Source organism: Homalodisca vitripennis, chromosome 5, assembly GCF_021130785.1.
Source record: "Homalodisca vitripennis isolate AUS2020 chromosome 5, UT_GWSS_2.1, whole genome shotgun sequence".
Lineage (NCBI taxonomy): Eukaryota > Metazoa > Arthropoda > Insecta > Hemiptera > Cicadellidae > Homalodisca > Homalodisca vitripennis.
The window spans coordinates 164,316,060-164,332,786 of record NC_060211.1 but is presented as its reverse complement, the minus strand read 5'-3'; the positions used below and the strand labels follow the sequence as shown (position 1 = coordinate 164,332,786).

The 16,727-nt window shown below is 32.9% G+C and overlaps 1 protein-coding gene across 1 annotated transcript in view; it reads right to left on the bottom strand.

The window, feature by feature from the left end:
- The window catches only part of LOC124363101 (reversion-inducing cysteine-rich protein with Kazal motifs-like), a 163,493-nt gene that overhangs the window by 83,065 nt on the left and 63,701 nt on the right, over positions 1-16,727 (bottom strand). Inside the window, exon 2 of the mRNA XM_046818220.1 lies at positions 8,508-8,560. Coding sequence (XP_046674176.1) covers positions 8,508-8,560 — 53 coding nt within the window. The remainder of the gene's footprint in view (positions 1-8,507; positions 8,561-16,727) is intronic.

The following is a 16,727-nucleotide window of genomic DNA, read 5'->3' as shown; positions in this document are numbered from 1 at the left end:
GTAGTTGCGCAAGTTCAGTATTCGCTTGAGTAAACACAGTTTAGGTTTGCTACAAGTCGGTTGAAGTAGGTAGAAATGAAATTTGTAAAATCGATATTGACGTTATTACCATCTTTTGTCTATTACCATCTAATACTCATTCAAGTTATCAATTTATTTTAATAAAGGGAAATTGAATTAGTTTCGATATAGTACAAGCTTTAGATGGTAATAATCTTGAGGTTAATTTGCTACAAGTTGATCAAAATGAGATTGCAATTGTTGTCAATTTTAAGTGAATTTACGTAAATCTTTTGTCTTATTCTAGATCGGCTTCTGGTAAAGGTAAACATTTAAATGTTGCTCTTTTAAATTCCAGCTAAATATTTGTTATTTTGAACAATCAGTTGTGGCAATCAACTCAAATTCTTTGTCACATGTAAAGTAGTATAAACTATTTATAAACTCAAATCATTCATGATAAGATCTTTGCCAAAGACTGAGTTTTGAGTAGCAAAAACCATTCATGGTAAGATCTTTACCAAACACTGAGCCTTGAGTAGCACTAAACATTCATGATTTACCAAGCACTAAGCCTTGAGTAGCGCTAAACATTAAGGATAAGATCTTTACCAAGCACTGAGCCTTGTGGGACACCTCTAAAAAAATGCAGGTAGATTGGCATGTGGATTGAATGATGTTAAGTCGTTAAGTAATTGGTTGAGTATCTCCTTTAGTTTTATTTGCTCTGTGATTTAATGTTTAAACTATTTATTTCTGCATGCTCATTTCCACGTGTTTATAGTTTTAAAGATAAGTAAGAAATGCCTTCAATTATATGATCTTCATCACAATCCTCAGATCTCAAGTTTTTCAGAATGTGAATTTCCAAAATGTCATGCTGTTGGAAGGTGCATAGTAAATAGTAATTTTAGGGTGTTTAGATCTCTTTTAAATATTACACATATTTTGATCATATAAAAGTTTAAAAAAATATTAGTTTTGTTTTTAAAGGTAAAAAAATGTTTAGTAATACTGAATATATTTTTAAAGTTCTCCATTATTTCAGTGAAACGACGGTGTGTTTCGTATTTTTAATGTCTCATTGAAATCAATACTGTAAGAATTTATAAAATGGCATTAAATGAAAGGCTGGACAAAAAAGTCATTTGCATGACAATTACAAGGTTATTAAAATAACATTACCTTAATTTCAAATTAATTCATATCATAATTCTAAGTCTGAATATTCATGAATACATACATTCGGTTACCAGTATGAGTAAATTGACATTAAAATTTCACGATATTTTATTTTAGACACCACACATAGTTTTGTTCTTGTGAAATCCAACATAATTATTGAACCTAACTGTGATTATATTATATAGGTTAACTAATAGATCCAGATTTAGTTCATACTAGTATATTTTGATTGTACTTTTATTTCAGGCTGGAGACTAATTTAACCCGCTCCCCAAGTGTTCCTTTGGAGACAAATCCCTTGGAGAGACATCCACCATTAACTAACTCGATACTGTGTAAGTCGAAATGAAGTCTCATGCAAAATCATAATGAGTAATGAATGACCTTTGGCTTAATGAGTGACAAACATTCATTATCATCAAAATTGATCTTGCGTACGTAGAAATGAATTTTTATGGAAACCTTTGAAGACTGTAGCTCAATTTAGTCTCGAGATGTATCTCTGATTGACAGGCTTCAATAAGGCTCCGCCAAATACCGGAGGACATTCTGGATGATTTATTTTTATTTATTTATTATAAGCTTCACATAGGTTTATAAATTTTAGCATAGCTAAAGATAAACATATGAATTGTCAATGTTAAAAATAAACTAACCTAAACTAATCAAGAAACAGTTACATATATGCAAAGCTTAGTAAACTAGGTCTAAAAATTCAATAATAGGGACTAGTAAACAACTTTTATTCATTTAAGTATGCATCAACTGAATAGTATGCCCGGTTAATGAGGTAGCATTTTAGGGAAGTTTTAAATGCATTTATGGAACTCTCCTTCTTTAGATTTGGAGGTAATTTATTATATATTTTAAGAGCTGAAGAATAAGGACCCTGCTCGAATAGTTTTAATCGGTGTATGGGGTATTGTAAGGGTTGATTTCTGATGTTATGATGGTGCAATACTTGATTTTTTTGAAAAGAGTTGTTATTAGTTTTAAATAGTAGTAGGATTTCTAGAATATATAGAGATGGTAAAGTGAGAATGTTATGGTTTTTAAAAAGTGGTTTGCAGGATTGTCTCTTTTTAAGTTTGAACATGTTTCTAATGATATATTTCTGAGTTTTGAAAATTTGTTTTGATAACACCGAATTTTCCCAAAAATACCACCCCATACCTCAGATGCGAGTAAAAATAACCATAGTAAACTGCTTTCACAGTATCTAAACTAGCCACATAAGAGATAGTTCTCAAGATGATATCCTGCGGACTTACAGACAGAATAAACCCTTGCAGCCTCCTGAGTGAAGTATCGGCCATGTGTTTTTGTCCTCCACTTGAATGCAGTTGCAAGCCGGTTCTGAAGGAGGAGCAAGGCTATCGGCACAATGTAGAGATAGCGGCCTTATTGTCTCGATATTTAAATTGGCTGCCGCGAGTCTATGTAACATTGTCCGATATCGCACGCCGCTCACGCCCACTCCTTCACACAAGGTAAAGGTTATCAACTCGGTCCTTTTTAAGTGCACTGCCAACTCATTTACTCCTCCTCATTCCTTTTCATCGTTATACATTCAATGCGTCGATCTTTTGCCTTTTAAACGTTAACAGTGTACAATGGGCTATTTGAAAGAAAACACGATTACGGAGATTTGTCATTGTTATATATTACAAAATCGATATATTCTCACTTCTGTATTAAACTTTAATTACTAACTATACGTAATTTGAATGATAACCAGTTTCGGAAACTTTCCATCGTTATATATTACAAAAATCGATATATTCTGAGTTCTATATTAAATTTTAATTACAGTCTATGTATGATTTGAATAACACAGTTTCGGAAACCTGGCATCGTTATAAATTACAGAATCGATATATTCTGAGTTCTGTATTACATTTTAATTACAGTCTATGTATGATTTGAATAACACAGTTTCGGAAACCTGGCATCGTTATAAATTACAGAATCGATATATTCTGAGTTCTGTATTAAATATTAATTACTGACTACGTACGATTTGAAAGATATCACAGTTTCGGACGAGGTTACCATAGTTTTATATTACTGAATTTATTTATTCAGAGTCTATGTTTGCTTTTCAGGTATTACGCTAAATTTTATTGACATACACGCTTTTCTGATGTTATTTTTTGATCTTAGCGAATTCATCATTGCGTTATATTAATGTGATTACCACGTGTGTGTGTGAATTCTTTAGCTTTAACTACAGATTTAGTTTAAGCAATTGAATAAGAGGAAATTTTACGCTCTTTAGATGTGGTCTTCTATAATTTTAACATATAAAGTTGGCAAAGTCGAATCGATCTATACAGAGTTTTGTGTTAAATATGCATTATTGTCTATGTATGACTCAAAAGGGTAGCAGGGTTTGGGTTATTTATCACGTCCACATTTTAAAAAAATAGATCGTTTCGAGTACTTCAATCTTTTGTCTTCTTCATGTGCCGAAATCTAAGATAACTGCCTTGGCCACCTACCCTGAAGTGAACATCATGTGTTGTGCAGAACGTTTGTGTTGTGAGATATAGGTATGATTTATGCTCATGACGTGGGCTTGACGTTCAGTTGTTATGCTTGATGTTATTGACGTACAACTTTTGTGATGTTATTTTTTCATCACTACGTTATATTGATTTGATTACCACATATGTGGGTATGCATTGGTCTACACTACATATTCAGTTTTAACGCTTGAATAACAGGACATACTACGTTCTTGAAGTGGTCTTCTATTTTTGTAACATATAAAGATGTCAAAGTCCGAAGCCCCGATATACAGTGCTGTAAAACTGTGATCTGGACAAATACAGATCGAAAAATCTGGGATATTTGATCCACTATTATTTATGGACATCAATATTTATGGTAAACATTTCGAACTTATGATGTATTTACAATCGCATAATTTAGATCAAAACAGAAATTTGAAATTTTGTCAGCCTGTCGTCAATCTACCTAATTGCATTCTTACCCTAATTTTACACTGATAGATAAAAATAATGAATTTTTTTATTGTTGTTTTAATATAAGGACCGTTATTAAAGTGGTTTAAGTATTTATTTTATTTACAGTTCGTAATTACAGACAGAAAAATATTCACCTTCGCGCATTGTATTCCCGTACTGTTAATGAGAAGTTCAAAGCAAAGCTGCAGTAATTAGCCGATATGTGTGGCATGTACACCTGTCCGAAGACCATTTTTCTCTCTTTGTGCTTTTTTCTCTCTCTCGAATATATGAATAGCATATTTTTCTTTACTCCCGTGTATATGTAAGTATGTTTTTCTCCATGTAAGAGTAAACAAAAAACAATTTTTTCCGGGCACATTAAATTTCCTGTTTCCGTAATAAATCATGACCATTCATATGTCAAGCGTTCTATGTATGCATAAGTAAATACAGAGGATAATGATTACACAAGATTAACACCAACCAATTAATACGTACAACAGTTTTTATATTAACTATTTTTTACAAAACGTTTTACCTTCAAAATCAAATTGGACAACCTACAATTAAAGGTAACTAATGATCCGTTTACAACGTTATTTCCATTTTGGAATAGCATTAAAAGATTTCATTTTTCTTTAAAAGATCGTCACATAAAAAAGTTTCTCCGTTGATCTAATTGTAGTTAATGATATCGTTAGAAAAGAATCACTTCTTAAAATAGGTTAAATAGACTTAAACGGCTGTTAAATACCTAAATAAGTCAATACCTTCCCCATTTTGGTGCCGAACAAATATATATATATATATATATATATATATATATATATATATATATATATATCAATATTGAGATATATATATATATATCAATTTGCGAATCCTGTCGTTTGTAAAACAACGTATTATTTTTTAACTAACCACTTCTTTCTTTTACAATAATCTTAAAGATAATTACACATTAAGTACATACCTATTAGTTAGAATTAGGGTGATATTTCTGCGAATCTATTTTTATTATAGTATGAGTTATAAAAACATCAGTTTAATGAAGTTAAATATAATACCTTTTTATAAAATAATATATTTCCTATTAGCATAGTTTATTAAGTCAAAGACTAAATCAAATGTAAACACTACACACGTTTTAGATTGGAAGCGCTTAACCCCACTACTTTAAATCTGATACAAGACCAACTAACATTATTAATTATGAATTATAATTAACATTAAATTATCACAATAGTAATTATTTTGGAATTTTGCACTTTATAACAAATTTCTTGGACTTTATACACTCAGCCACCTAGTAAAAATAGTTATCATGTCATTCTTTGATTTTAATTTTTACTAGTCTGCTTGAACATGAAAAACATAATTAACATTTATTTTGGTGAACTAAATGTAATAAATTAACTTAAATGCTTTTTGTGTTTGTATCATTAAAAAATGCAACTATAAATACGTTTATATTATTAGAGTATTAGTATTGTAAATTACTAATAATGGTGTCAGCAGTAATTAATGTTAAAGGTCATTGAAGATAAAGCATTTTTATCGTCAAAGTTTTGAAAAAGGACATTTTTACATGTAGAAGTTGAACCGAAGCCAAATCCAAATCCAACTACATTAATTCTGGAGCTCCACTCTATGCAGGTGATGAATGAGGCCATTTTAATAGGAAGTTCTCAACGTTTTTACGTACTTTTTGTGTGCCGTTACTTCAAACAATTCATTCGTCTGAAACTCGAGAAACTTCGATAATATCAAATCCTTGCACTTCTCTCGGAACAAAGCAACTTTCTTATTTGTCAGAGAAGTTTGGCTTTTAATTAAGTCTCAACGTGGCGCGTTGTACGCTCAAAGTAACTCTTAGTTACAATAGGCTTTAGGGAAATAACTGTCCTCTTGATTTTAATTGTTAATGATATCCGTTAACTCGTGCCTACAACTGAGAGTGAAATAATTTTACTTCAACTAGCAATATTTGAAGTAGGATATCATGTCACGTGACAGGTACCGCTGACTTTCTTCAAGTAATTTGAAGTAATTTCAAGTCTAAAGCTTTCATTCTTAAAGTGTCTTACTTACAATCAATTACTCAGAACAAAAATCCCCCGCCCAACTAAAAAAACAAAAGTATAATTGTGGTAGCCTACTAAATGATAGACATACAGTATTTCAATGGTGCTCAGGAAACTCCAATCTGGAGTCATGTTCGTCTGAAGAGATCCAAAGAAAGTCGGCCACGACGAAGCTCAAAACTAACCTTTCCATCGTTTCGACATCAGAAACACATAGACTACAAAATACTGTGTAATCTAGGCGAAATGACCGTCGCATTGTCATGTGTAGTAAACTAAGGGCTGCAGTATAATAAGAGGCCACCACCACAATAGAATCATATTAAATATGATTACCTAAACTATAGAAACAAAAATGTTGACAAGAATTATGTTATACAAAAACTATCTATGTTGTGTATCCATAAAATGTAACAAACAAAACAGTTTAACATTTAGTTACTTTTTACTGTTTTTAAGGATATAGTATGATTCTATTGTGGTGGTGGCCTCTTATTATACTGCAGCCATACTAAGTTATGAGTAGAAGACTCGGTTGCTCCGCCGTGCTTAGAGATCGAGTCAGAAACACCGTAGTGCACTCAATTGTGACCTGACGAACCAATGATTCGTTTTAATGGTTTATTTTAATTATTGTGACCTCTCAATGATATAATCTACAGTATAAGTGATTTTCACATTATTTTGTATTTCTTTATGTACCCATATAAATTTATATCAATAAGTGAGTCTCTATAGTAAGTAATATCTGTGATAAAAATAGCGGTGAACATGTTTTGCTTATAGACCTCCACTCGACTTTAAGAAAAACACGAAGTTTATCCTGCAAAAGAAGGATTCTATGATCGCGTACGCTGGCAATATTATGGCTGGCCGAAGCACGTCCAACCCCAGCAGCTGGTCGCGGTGATATTGCTACAAGAGGGGTTGGTGTCCCGTGCCACTGCTTGAGTATTCAATGTCGGCCCACGTGCTATTCACTGCTACTACCCGCAAACGTGATCTGACTACCCGTCGCTTTATCTGCGGAAAACGTATCTTAAATATCCGTTTCTGGAACAACTTCAACAAAATATTGGGTTCCGCAGAGAGAAAGAAAGGGAACACTAATATTTACAGTTGATATACTCCAGTAAATAGTTTATCCAACGTTTACCTTTCCTGAAAACATTCCAATCAGAGTGAAGCATAAAATTTACCTCGATCCCACTTATACAGAGATTAATTTTCCCTTTGCGGCAAAGGTCGGATTTCAATGAGTAAATAACGCCGTTTGAGTGTTTACTTTTTTTCATAGAAATGAAATGGTTTGATTCGTTCTCATTTGATTTCAATTTTAAGTCAGCAAAAACCGCGATGACTTTGTGTATGTTCAAAGTCAAATGCATGATATACCCATTTACAGAATAAAACAATCACACTATTCAACCACTTCAGCGAAAAACGCGGTTTAAAGTTTTCCCCACTCCTCATCTCCAACACAGTTGATCAAATTTACTAGAATTCCGGAGCAAAAGAATGTATTCAATTATTCTCAGGAATTCGTTTAAGTTAATGGTCACGCTCTTGTAAACAAAGTTAGAGCGGTAATGTATTAGTATCCCGTCCCAGAAATCCGTTATTTTCGTTCTAAATATACTCACAAACTTGGCACATAATACATTGCAAATTTCAATATAAAGTACAATAACCTTTCATATTCTAAGCAGTAGCAACTGCTTCAAAACGTTAATTTTTCTACTCGTGAAAAGTCAAGTTACAATTGTATCCGTTATCCGATTTGTTTAAATTCAGTTGTAATAATAATGGAGAAACAAATACTTTTACACAGCTTTTTTAATCATTTGTCTCAATTAGCTTTAGTTTGTACAAGTGAAGCTCCACAATACAAATGTTTGATTTTATATTATTTAGTTTTTTACTTTCTTTATGTCCTATTTCAGAGGCTACTTTTGTGAATTCGTTAATGTCAGAAAATATGTAACCGAAAGTTTCATGTTGTAATGTATTCGGTACTTTAAAAATATTTACAACTTGAATATCCCATTCAATCTATGGAATACTCTTAAAATAACATATTCTAACTATTAGACAGATTTTCATTCAAAGTTTGTAACTTCCGTTAACATAGGTTACATAATTAATTGCATGAATGCGTATGCAAAAAGAAATATGAATATTGAGGAAATGTAATAATAGGCCATTTAATTGATAACTGTATAGGTAACATAAACTTTTTTTCGATGAAAACTTGCATAAAGTTTACCTTTTCACAGGCGTACCGACATGATCCTGTGACCTTAGTGCAGCATCTTGACTCTGAAACAGAAATGCAGACTTAGTTCCGTGCATCCTTTGACAAGACTCAGACAAAATGTAATACGTTCCTTTGAGTAGTAGATCCAGTTCATATCCTGTAACAAAGGGGTGATACGGGCTCAGTAACGACACACTGTCGCCAACACCTCAGGAGGGAAACAAGAGATGTAACACCTTGTTGGATAATACACCTTCTGAAGCTTTCTTTGTAGCTAACAGTGGTATAAAATGTAGGTTTCTTTGGGAATTTTAAAAGCTTAACTATCATTAAAAAACATGCATAAGGTGTGTTTGAAGTCCATGTAAAAGTCTTAGAGAGTGTATGGAAAATTTTTTTAACAAAATTTTCAAACTTTCTCATTTCCATTTTTAAAGCTGTTTTTAATACAATGCCACGTTTTGTAACGAGACAAGTTGTCACTAAACCGCGGAATATCATTATTTTGTAAATTAAAAATTATAAAGTTGAAATAAAAGCAAATTTCCTCCAGTAGTCAGAGTAAAACCGAAATATAAAGTCTAAATTTCAAATCATACATTATTTTTGTTTTAAACCCTAGTAAAAACAAAATAAATACATTAAAACGAAGCATTAAACACAAGTGTATAATTTATTTTATTTATTTACCAAAAACTTATATTTGAAATATAGCACTAAGAGTTGCCTGACAAAAAAATTACAACATTTCGTAAATAAAATATTAAAAGAAAAAGTCAACACGAACGCAAATCCATGTTAGCTGTAAACAGCAATCGATGTAGAAAATAAAATATTAGATTAAAAAAATAAAAAATTACAAAGGCATGTTATATTTCAACCATACAAAAGATATATCCCTTCCGCCCAATGAAAGTTTGGTAATGTTATTTATGGTTTTCATATGTAAGCACTAAACTGAACGTGTATCCGTTTTACAGGCAAATTAGTCGCAATATGATGTTTTAATTACGACTCTTTTAATGAGCTTGCATATTAATGTAATACTGTTTTATTTGGGAACTCACATTTTTAACAAGATATATGACACAGCTTATTATAATTAAGCTCGGATGTGGTTTTTTAACATCTAGGATTGTCAAACGGTGTAATTAGACTATTTATTTTGCAACTCGGTAGTGACAAAAAACGTGTATTAATTATAAATCTACAATTTTAGACATTTTAATTGAATGGTTTACATTGAGGTGGTTATGTGAATTCTTTCAAAAAATAACACTCAATATCACCTTTCTAAGATTCTTAGTTATGGCCAAAATCTCATTGTGTATATTAAATACAAGTTTCTTTGAATTGTGTTAGTTAATTATCATAATCACTCATATTGTTACAATATTTAGCTATAAACTCCAAAACTCTAAAACCTTTTCAGTTCTGCTACAAGATGAATAATAGAAACTGTCTATTTCGTTACCCTAAACGGCTGTCATCTAAAAATTTAATAGATATCAAAAAGTAAACGAATAAAGTCGTTGAATATTGCTGAAATACTCCAAAAACTAGATTGATAAAGTTTAAATTAGACGTAGATTGTGTGCACTAATGAGAATTTTGAAACTCTTTATTGAATAAGGGTGTCTGCTGAAATTATAGAAGGCTCCACGCTCTGTTAACATATGAAGCATTCTTAGTCATAAATTACGACATTTCAGCCTACATTAACTGTATAAGACATATTAAATAATAAAATATATATATATATATATATATATATATATATATATATATATATAAAACATGTTCTACAGTGTTGGAGTCATGAGTTTATGTCTGGGGAATCAAAACTAGCAAAAACAGGCAAAACACTTACAGAAATTTTATGGAGTCCATGTGAATCTATGGAATACTCTTAAAATAACATATTCTATTAAAGGATGAGACAGATTTATTCAAAGTTTGTAACTTCCGATAACATAGGTCTATTTTTTTAAACACAGGAATGTTTATGCAAAAAGAATTATGAATATTGAGGAAACGTAATAATATGCTAATAAAACACCTCAAAATATAATAAAGAGATGAATTATAGCTTAGAACTATTTCACTTGGAAGGATTCCACATGTCACAATGGATTTACAATATCTCTTAAACCCCCAACGTGGTTGACGTTAAGTGGACGCGCTAACGTTAAAAAGCATAGAGGTTACGGAGCGTTATCACTATCAAAGGGTTATTAAACTGAACGTTATTAAAAATATTCCCTCATTCACTTATACTAGGGTCACGTTAAGGAAATAAACTTAGTAGAGCAGCAGAGTATGAGTAGAGCAGCTTTCATGATCATATGTGTAAGTAAGGTGACTAAAATAATACTTGAACCTGCCTTAAAGCGAGGTAGGAGTAGACCACACCACGTGTCGCATATTAACAGGCTTTGCTGAGGTCGAATGTAAATGCATTTGAAATCTATAGCTCAACTCATAATTGCCAGAAAGAAAGGCACATAATCGTATGGAAACAAATGTTTCATCACCCGGCAAACCGTTTTTGTTCCATAAATTGGTTATCGAGAGAGAGAGAGAGAGAGAGAGAGAGAGAGAAAGAGAGAGAGTAAGAGAGAGAGTGGGTGGGAGAGGTGGGTAGGGGAGACCGGGAGGGATGGGGGAGAGGAAGGGGGAGGGATGGAGGAGTGAGGGGAGAGAAGGAGAGAAGAGAATAGGAGAGAGGGAGAGAGAGGATGGGGAGGGAGAGAGTATGGGGCATGGAGAGAGAGGGGGAGAGAGAGAGAAGAGAGAGGAGAAAGGATAGAGAAGCAGAGAGGAGAGAGGAGAGAAGGAAATAGGGAGAGATGATTAAACATGGAGAGAGAGAGAGGGGGAGAGAGAGAGGAGAAAGGAGATAGAAGCAGAGAGGAGAGAGAAGGAGAGAGGGAGAGAAACTTGTTCCAACCCATCGAGTGCTAGCCTTCGCTGCTACTCAGTCAATTAGGAAAATCTTTTAGATATTTTTTATTTATGCACTTCATTACTACATCACCTCTTGCGACTGCGTCTCTGTTACAAGTTAATCTACCAAGAATGGTCGTGACTGTTAGTTTAGATATCCGATGGTTATCCAATATATTGATTGCAAAGAAAATCATATAGATAATTGTTGTTTTTTTATATTTATATACACGTGATTACTTTATTATCCTGCAATCTACGAATACATTGTTTTATCATAAGGCGATTCATGATTTACTACTATATTCCCTGCTCTTTTATTCTACAATTGGAAAATTTTGTTCATTACCAAAGGAACTACTGGGAGTGAATATTAGAGACTTGTGTGGTGATGAACGACTTCGCCATGTTTCCTTTAGCACGCTATAAATCAAAACTTACTTTATTACCACCAGAGACTGTTTACTGCTACTTGTACCATAACTTGGTGGATAACGCCACTTTATCTGGCGGTCTGTGCTTGTGCTACTTGAGGTTTGCTTTCAACCTACTTTTGGACTATTTGACTGAGTGTTATGGACTGATTGATATTTGCGGTATTGGCTATGGTTGGTTGAAGGGTAGATCACATGATTTATTCAGAAATGTGAAGGTATTAATATTTTTAACATTAACTTAAAAACAATTCCTAATTTTGTGGAGGGAGGAATTGTAATGATGTACAACCTTAGATTGTTTAACTTTAATATAGGAAGTAGGGGAATTAGTATTTTTTTTCATCTGAGGTAATACTTTAGAAATTGTTTATATTTAATCTGAGAATTAATAACGTCAGTCATGTCATTTAAGTTCACAACAAAAGTTTTACAACTATACTACATCATATGTATAAAAGTATGTGTGATGGATTAAACATACTTGAATCTTTCTCAGCACTTCTGTATTAATTTGTACAGTGATCACACACGTGTTGTAGTACAGTTGTTATTTGCATTGAACTGATCCTGGCATTTAGTACAGTTTTGGTTTTGATAACCTAAGAGGTATGTTGGAACTAAAAGGTTAAAAGTGGTATAAATGATTTAATCGCTCCTTGTATTTTTTTTACTTGTGTCTTTTTTTCACGCCAATGGCGTTTTCCATTGGTAAAATTGTCATGAAAGAAAACCATCATAATTCTTTTTCAGAGTCGATGTTAACAATAATGTGTGTTATCTAACTAAATTTTCATTAATACTATTGGGTGTTTTTTTATTATTCTGTAAAAAAAGCATGAAGAGTATTAACGTGGATTACGAACCACCAAAGTATTGATTGATCCGGTTGTATTGCCATGTTTTATACTGTGGATGGTCAAAACCTAAACCGAAACGAATGGAGCCCGAATAATCAATCACCAAGCCAACATGTACACACCAGTTGATTGAATCGCACAAATGTTTACACTACACACATTTTAACTCTACGTGCGGAAATTGGACATTTTTTGCAGCGATGTTATCCACTTTTTCCACACTTCAAAATCTATTACTGTTATATTTACTGGAAACCCACCACCATTCCAAATTCTGAGTTTACACAGAATTAAGCCAACCTGGGCACACCAGATATCTATAGTGGTATAGATTACAACTATTTAAACTTCATGTGTGGAAATTGGGAATTTCGCAGGGATGTTAGTTAGACCTTTTTTTCTTCACACTCCAAAATCTATTTCTATTATATTTACTGGCAACCCACGCCCATGCCAAATTCTGAGTTTAAACTGAACTAAGCCAAACTAGGCACGTCTGATATCCTGAATAAAAAACACACATGAATAAGTATTTCAACCTTACATGTGGAAATTGGGAATTCCGCAGGGATGTTAATTAGACACTTTCTCCGTCACATTCTAGAATATATTTCTATTCTATTTAATGGTCAATTGATTCTATACTCCAGCTAGAGTTTAAAGTTAGAACCGCAACTGCAGCTAGGCGTAATATAACTGAAGTCAACAGTACTGTTACAAATCTTACAAGAAATGAGCCTTACAGTAACCGTATAACAGCATTTGTTGACCTATTTTGGTAGTAAAGTTTTAAACCAACGCTGGACTCATGAACATCTGCTAGTGGTGTAGTAAGTCAGCAGCAATCTCAGAACCAATATCTAACAGTAGGGACCCGAGACTCACTACCGTAGTGTGGTCGTGAACTATCAATACTGGGTACGAGGCGGACAATGGCTGGCCAGCATATCGCGCTGGCGTCCTCACGGGTGCCATTAGTTATCGTGCGGGGGCAGCAGGAGCAGGAGCAGGACACGTCTGGCCGGTAGCCTGGCCAGGACATTGTCTAGTGTCCTCGGCCCTGGCGGCCTACCATTCATGACCTGAAGGTCTACGAGTCTGAGCTTTACAACACAGTCCAATATAATAGTAAGCGTACTAAAATATCGCACCAGTTCTTAAAATTTCGAATGGACACTTTCAATTCCAAAATACCCCTTCTACTTGGATATTCTTTACTGAAATTCAATGGAAATTAAGGAACAAAATACTTGTCACACACAAACCCATATTTCTCCTAGAATTGACATATAAATTTCTCAATTTACGAATTTTTCCATCAATTCTGATTTAAGTGACGATAATTTAAGAAATAAGGATATCTCTGAGCTATAAAGCTTGGCAACAGTCGATTCGATTGTCTGCATATAATTTAAACCCAATTTGTCATGTATATTTCTTCTGGCTCCTGGCTGTGTTCTACCCAGATCCCTCTCTTCCTACCACTGCCCCCCCCCCCTCCCGGTAATTTCATGTTCAAGTGAGCTGGGTCTCATCTCTATAAGAGTTAGTTTATTAAATCTTCTTCTTTCCTATTTCAGTAAAATACGGTATGTAGTTGTTTTCGGTCTTTAAATATTGTAAAACTTTCAATTCAAAAATAATAATCCCCGATAAAATTATCTGGTTCTGAATAAATTCCGGATTTTACTTACATATTTGGAGCCTCTGTTGCAGAGTATGCAAATTAGTTTGCAAATATTCTACGAGAGAACAAGAAAGTAATAGACGTGTATTGTGATAAATGTTAGTTGAGTAAATACGTTGAGTAAATATTTTTTTTAACTGAATAAATGGACTTGTTTTAATCGTGAAATTTTGAAAGTGTTGTGCCTCAATGTTCTTTACAAAGACGCGTCATGAAAGCGAGCTTGGCAATTCGTATTATTAATTGTAAAATTAAATATACTAGTACAACACCATAAGAAATGATATACGATTTTTAAAATTAGTGTGAGTTAGATGCTTGAGTAACAATTATATTTTAAAATGATGTCTAAAGTATTTCATTTTGCAGTTTAATGTTTTTTTTTTTATTATTTCAGAGGATTCTATACTTTAAGTTTTAACTGAATAAGTACGATTTTTTTCGTTATTATTATTATTATTAACAATTTTAGTTAACAAGGTTGTTTTTTTTTATTGAGTGAATTTTATTTTGAAAAACATATTATCACTTTACAATCATTTATATATGATTTTGTTTAAGAAGAAAATTCTTATTGTCCTCAGTATGATAAATTTATTTGATGATATCAGGTGTTTCATTTATGGAGGAGATCAATGTCCAATCTATTGAAAAACTAACTTTACTAGTATTTGTTTTCAAATTGTAATTTAACAGCATGTGTTGGATAATTAATAATATGGTATGGGGTGTTAATTTTGTAACCAGTCAGGAAATGCTTGTTTGAAATTCATTACGTGATCTAAAATTATTGTGCCTCTCATATTAAAACAATTATTGATAAAGTTTACCCACAAGCCTGAATCATACTCCGTACTCGCTTCTGTTTGCAAGAGAATTGCTACTAAACAATATACACTCTTTGGTCAAGACGATAGAATGTGTCCTAAACAATATAGACTCTATGGTCAAGACGATAGAATGCGTCTAATAAACAATATAGACTCTATGGTCAAGACGATAGAATGCGTCCTAAACAATATAGACTCTGTGGTCAAGACGATATAATGCGTCATAAACAATCTAGACTCTGAGATCAAGACGATAGAATGTGTCCTAAACAATATAGACTCTGTGGTCAAGACGATATAATGCGTCCTAAACAATATAGATAATCAAGACGATAGAATGCGTCCTAAACAATATACGGTCAAGACGATATAATGCGTCCTAAACAATATAGACTACGATCAAGACGATAGAATGCGTCCTTAAACAATATAGACTCTACGGTCAAGACGATATAATGCGTCCTAAACAATACAGACTCTACGATCAAGACGATAGAATGCGTCCTAAACAATATAGACTCTACGGTCAAGACGATATAATGCGTCCTAAACAATATATAATTACTTTACGGTCAAAACGATATAATGCGTCCTAAACAATATGACCCTACTGTCAAGACGATAGAATGCGTCCTAAACAATATGAACTTTGCAGTCAAGACGATAAAATGCTTCCTAAACAATACAGACTCTGTTGTCAAGACGATAGAATGCGTCCGTCCACCAATTTATTGTCCAACAACAATGACGCAATATTCTCGGTCCACTGACTGTAAACTCGCCTTCACCACAGGGCTGCCATTGAGGGTGGAAATCCATAAAGTTGGCGTTAGAGCCGGACCTTATCCCGCCGAACCTGTTATAGCGTTGCTTTATGTACCGACCCGGACCTTACATATCGATAACATACTCATACTTTGTAATATATTATAGTTAGGTTTAAGTTTGTCCTCAAATTTGCGGCAAATTAGTATGAAATTGTTTTATACTGTGGTTGTTTCTTTTTTTTCAAACATGGCTTATTTTTAAGTAACGCTAAAATTTAGCGTGACACTTATTAAGATTATGAATTTTAATATTTTAAATTTCCGTAAATGCGAGAAACCTGATACCGGCACCGTTTGAAAAGTATCTAACTGTGATTTTAAAATAGTACAAATTATTATTGATAAATGTCCACTAAAAACAGGATAACTTACATTACAAAGAAATTACCATTACCACATTATAATTTTTTTGCCTTCCAATTAAAATACGGAGCGTTTTCATTAAATCTGTGCACAAACATACATTTACATAAGTAGTTATGTAGTTACTTTTATTTTAGTTCTTTCTTAATTAATGTGATAATCACACATTTAGCTAACGAGTTATATAATTAACTGTAGTATAGCACTCGCGTAGTTTATTGTGTTAGTATATATGCACCTAATACGCGTAATTATGCTTTCATTTATGTTTATCTAACAAGT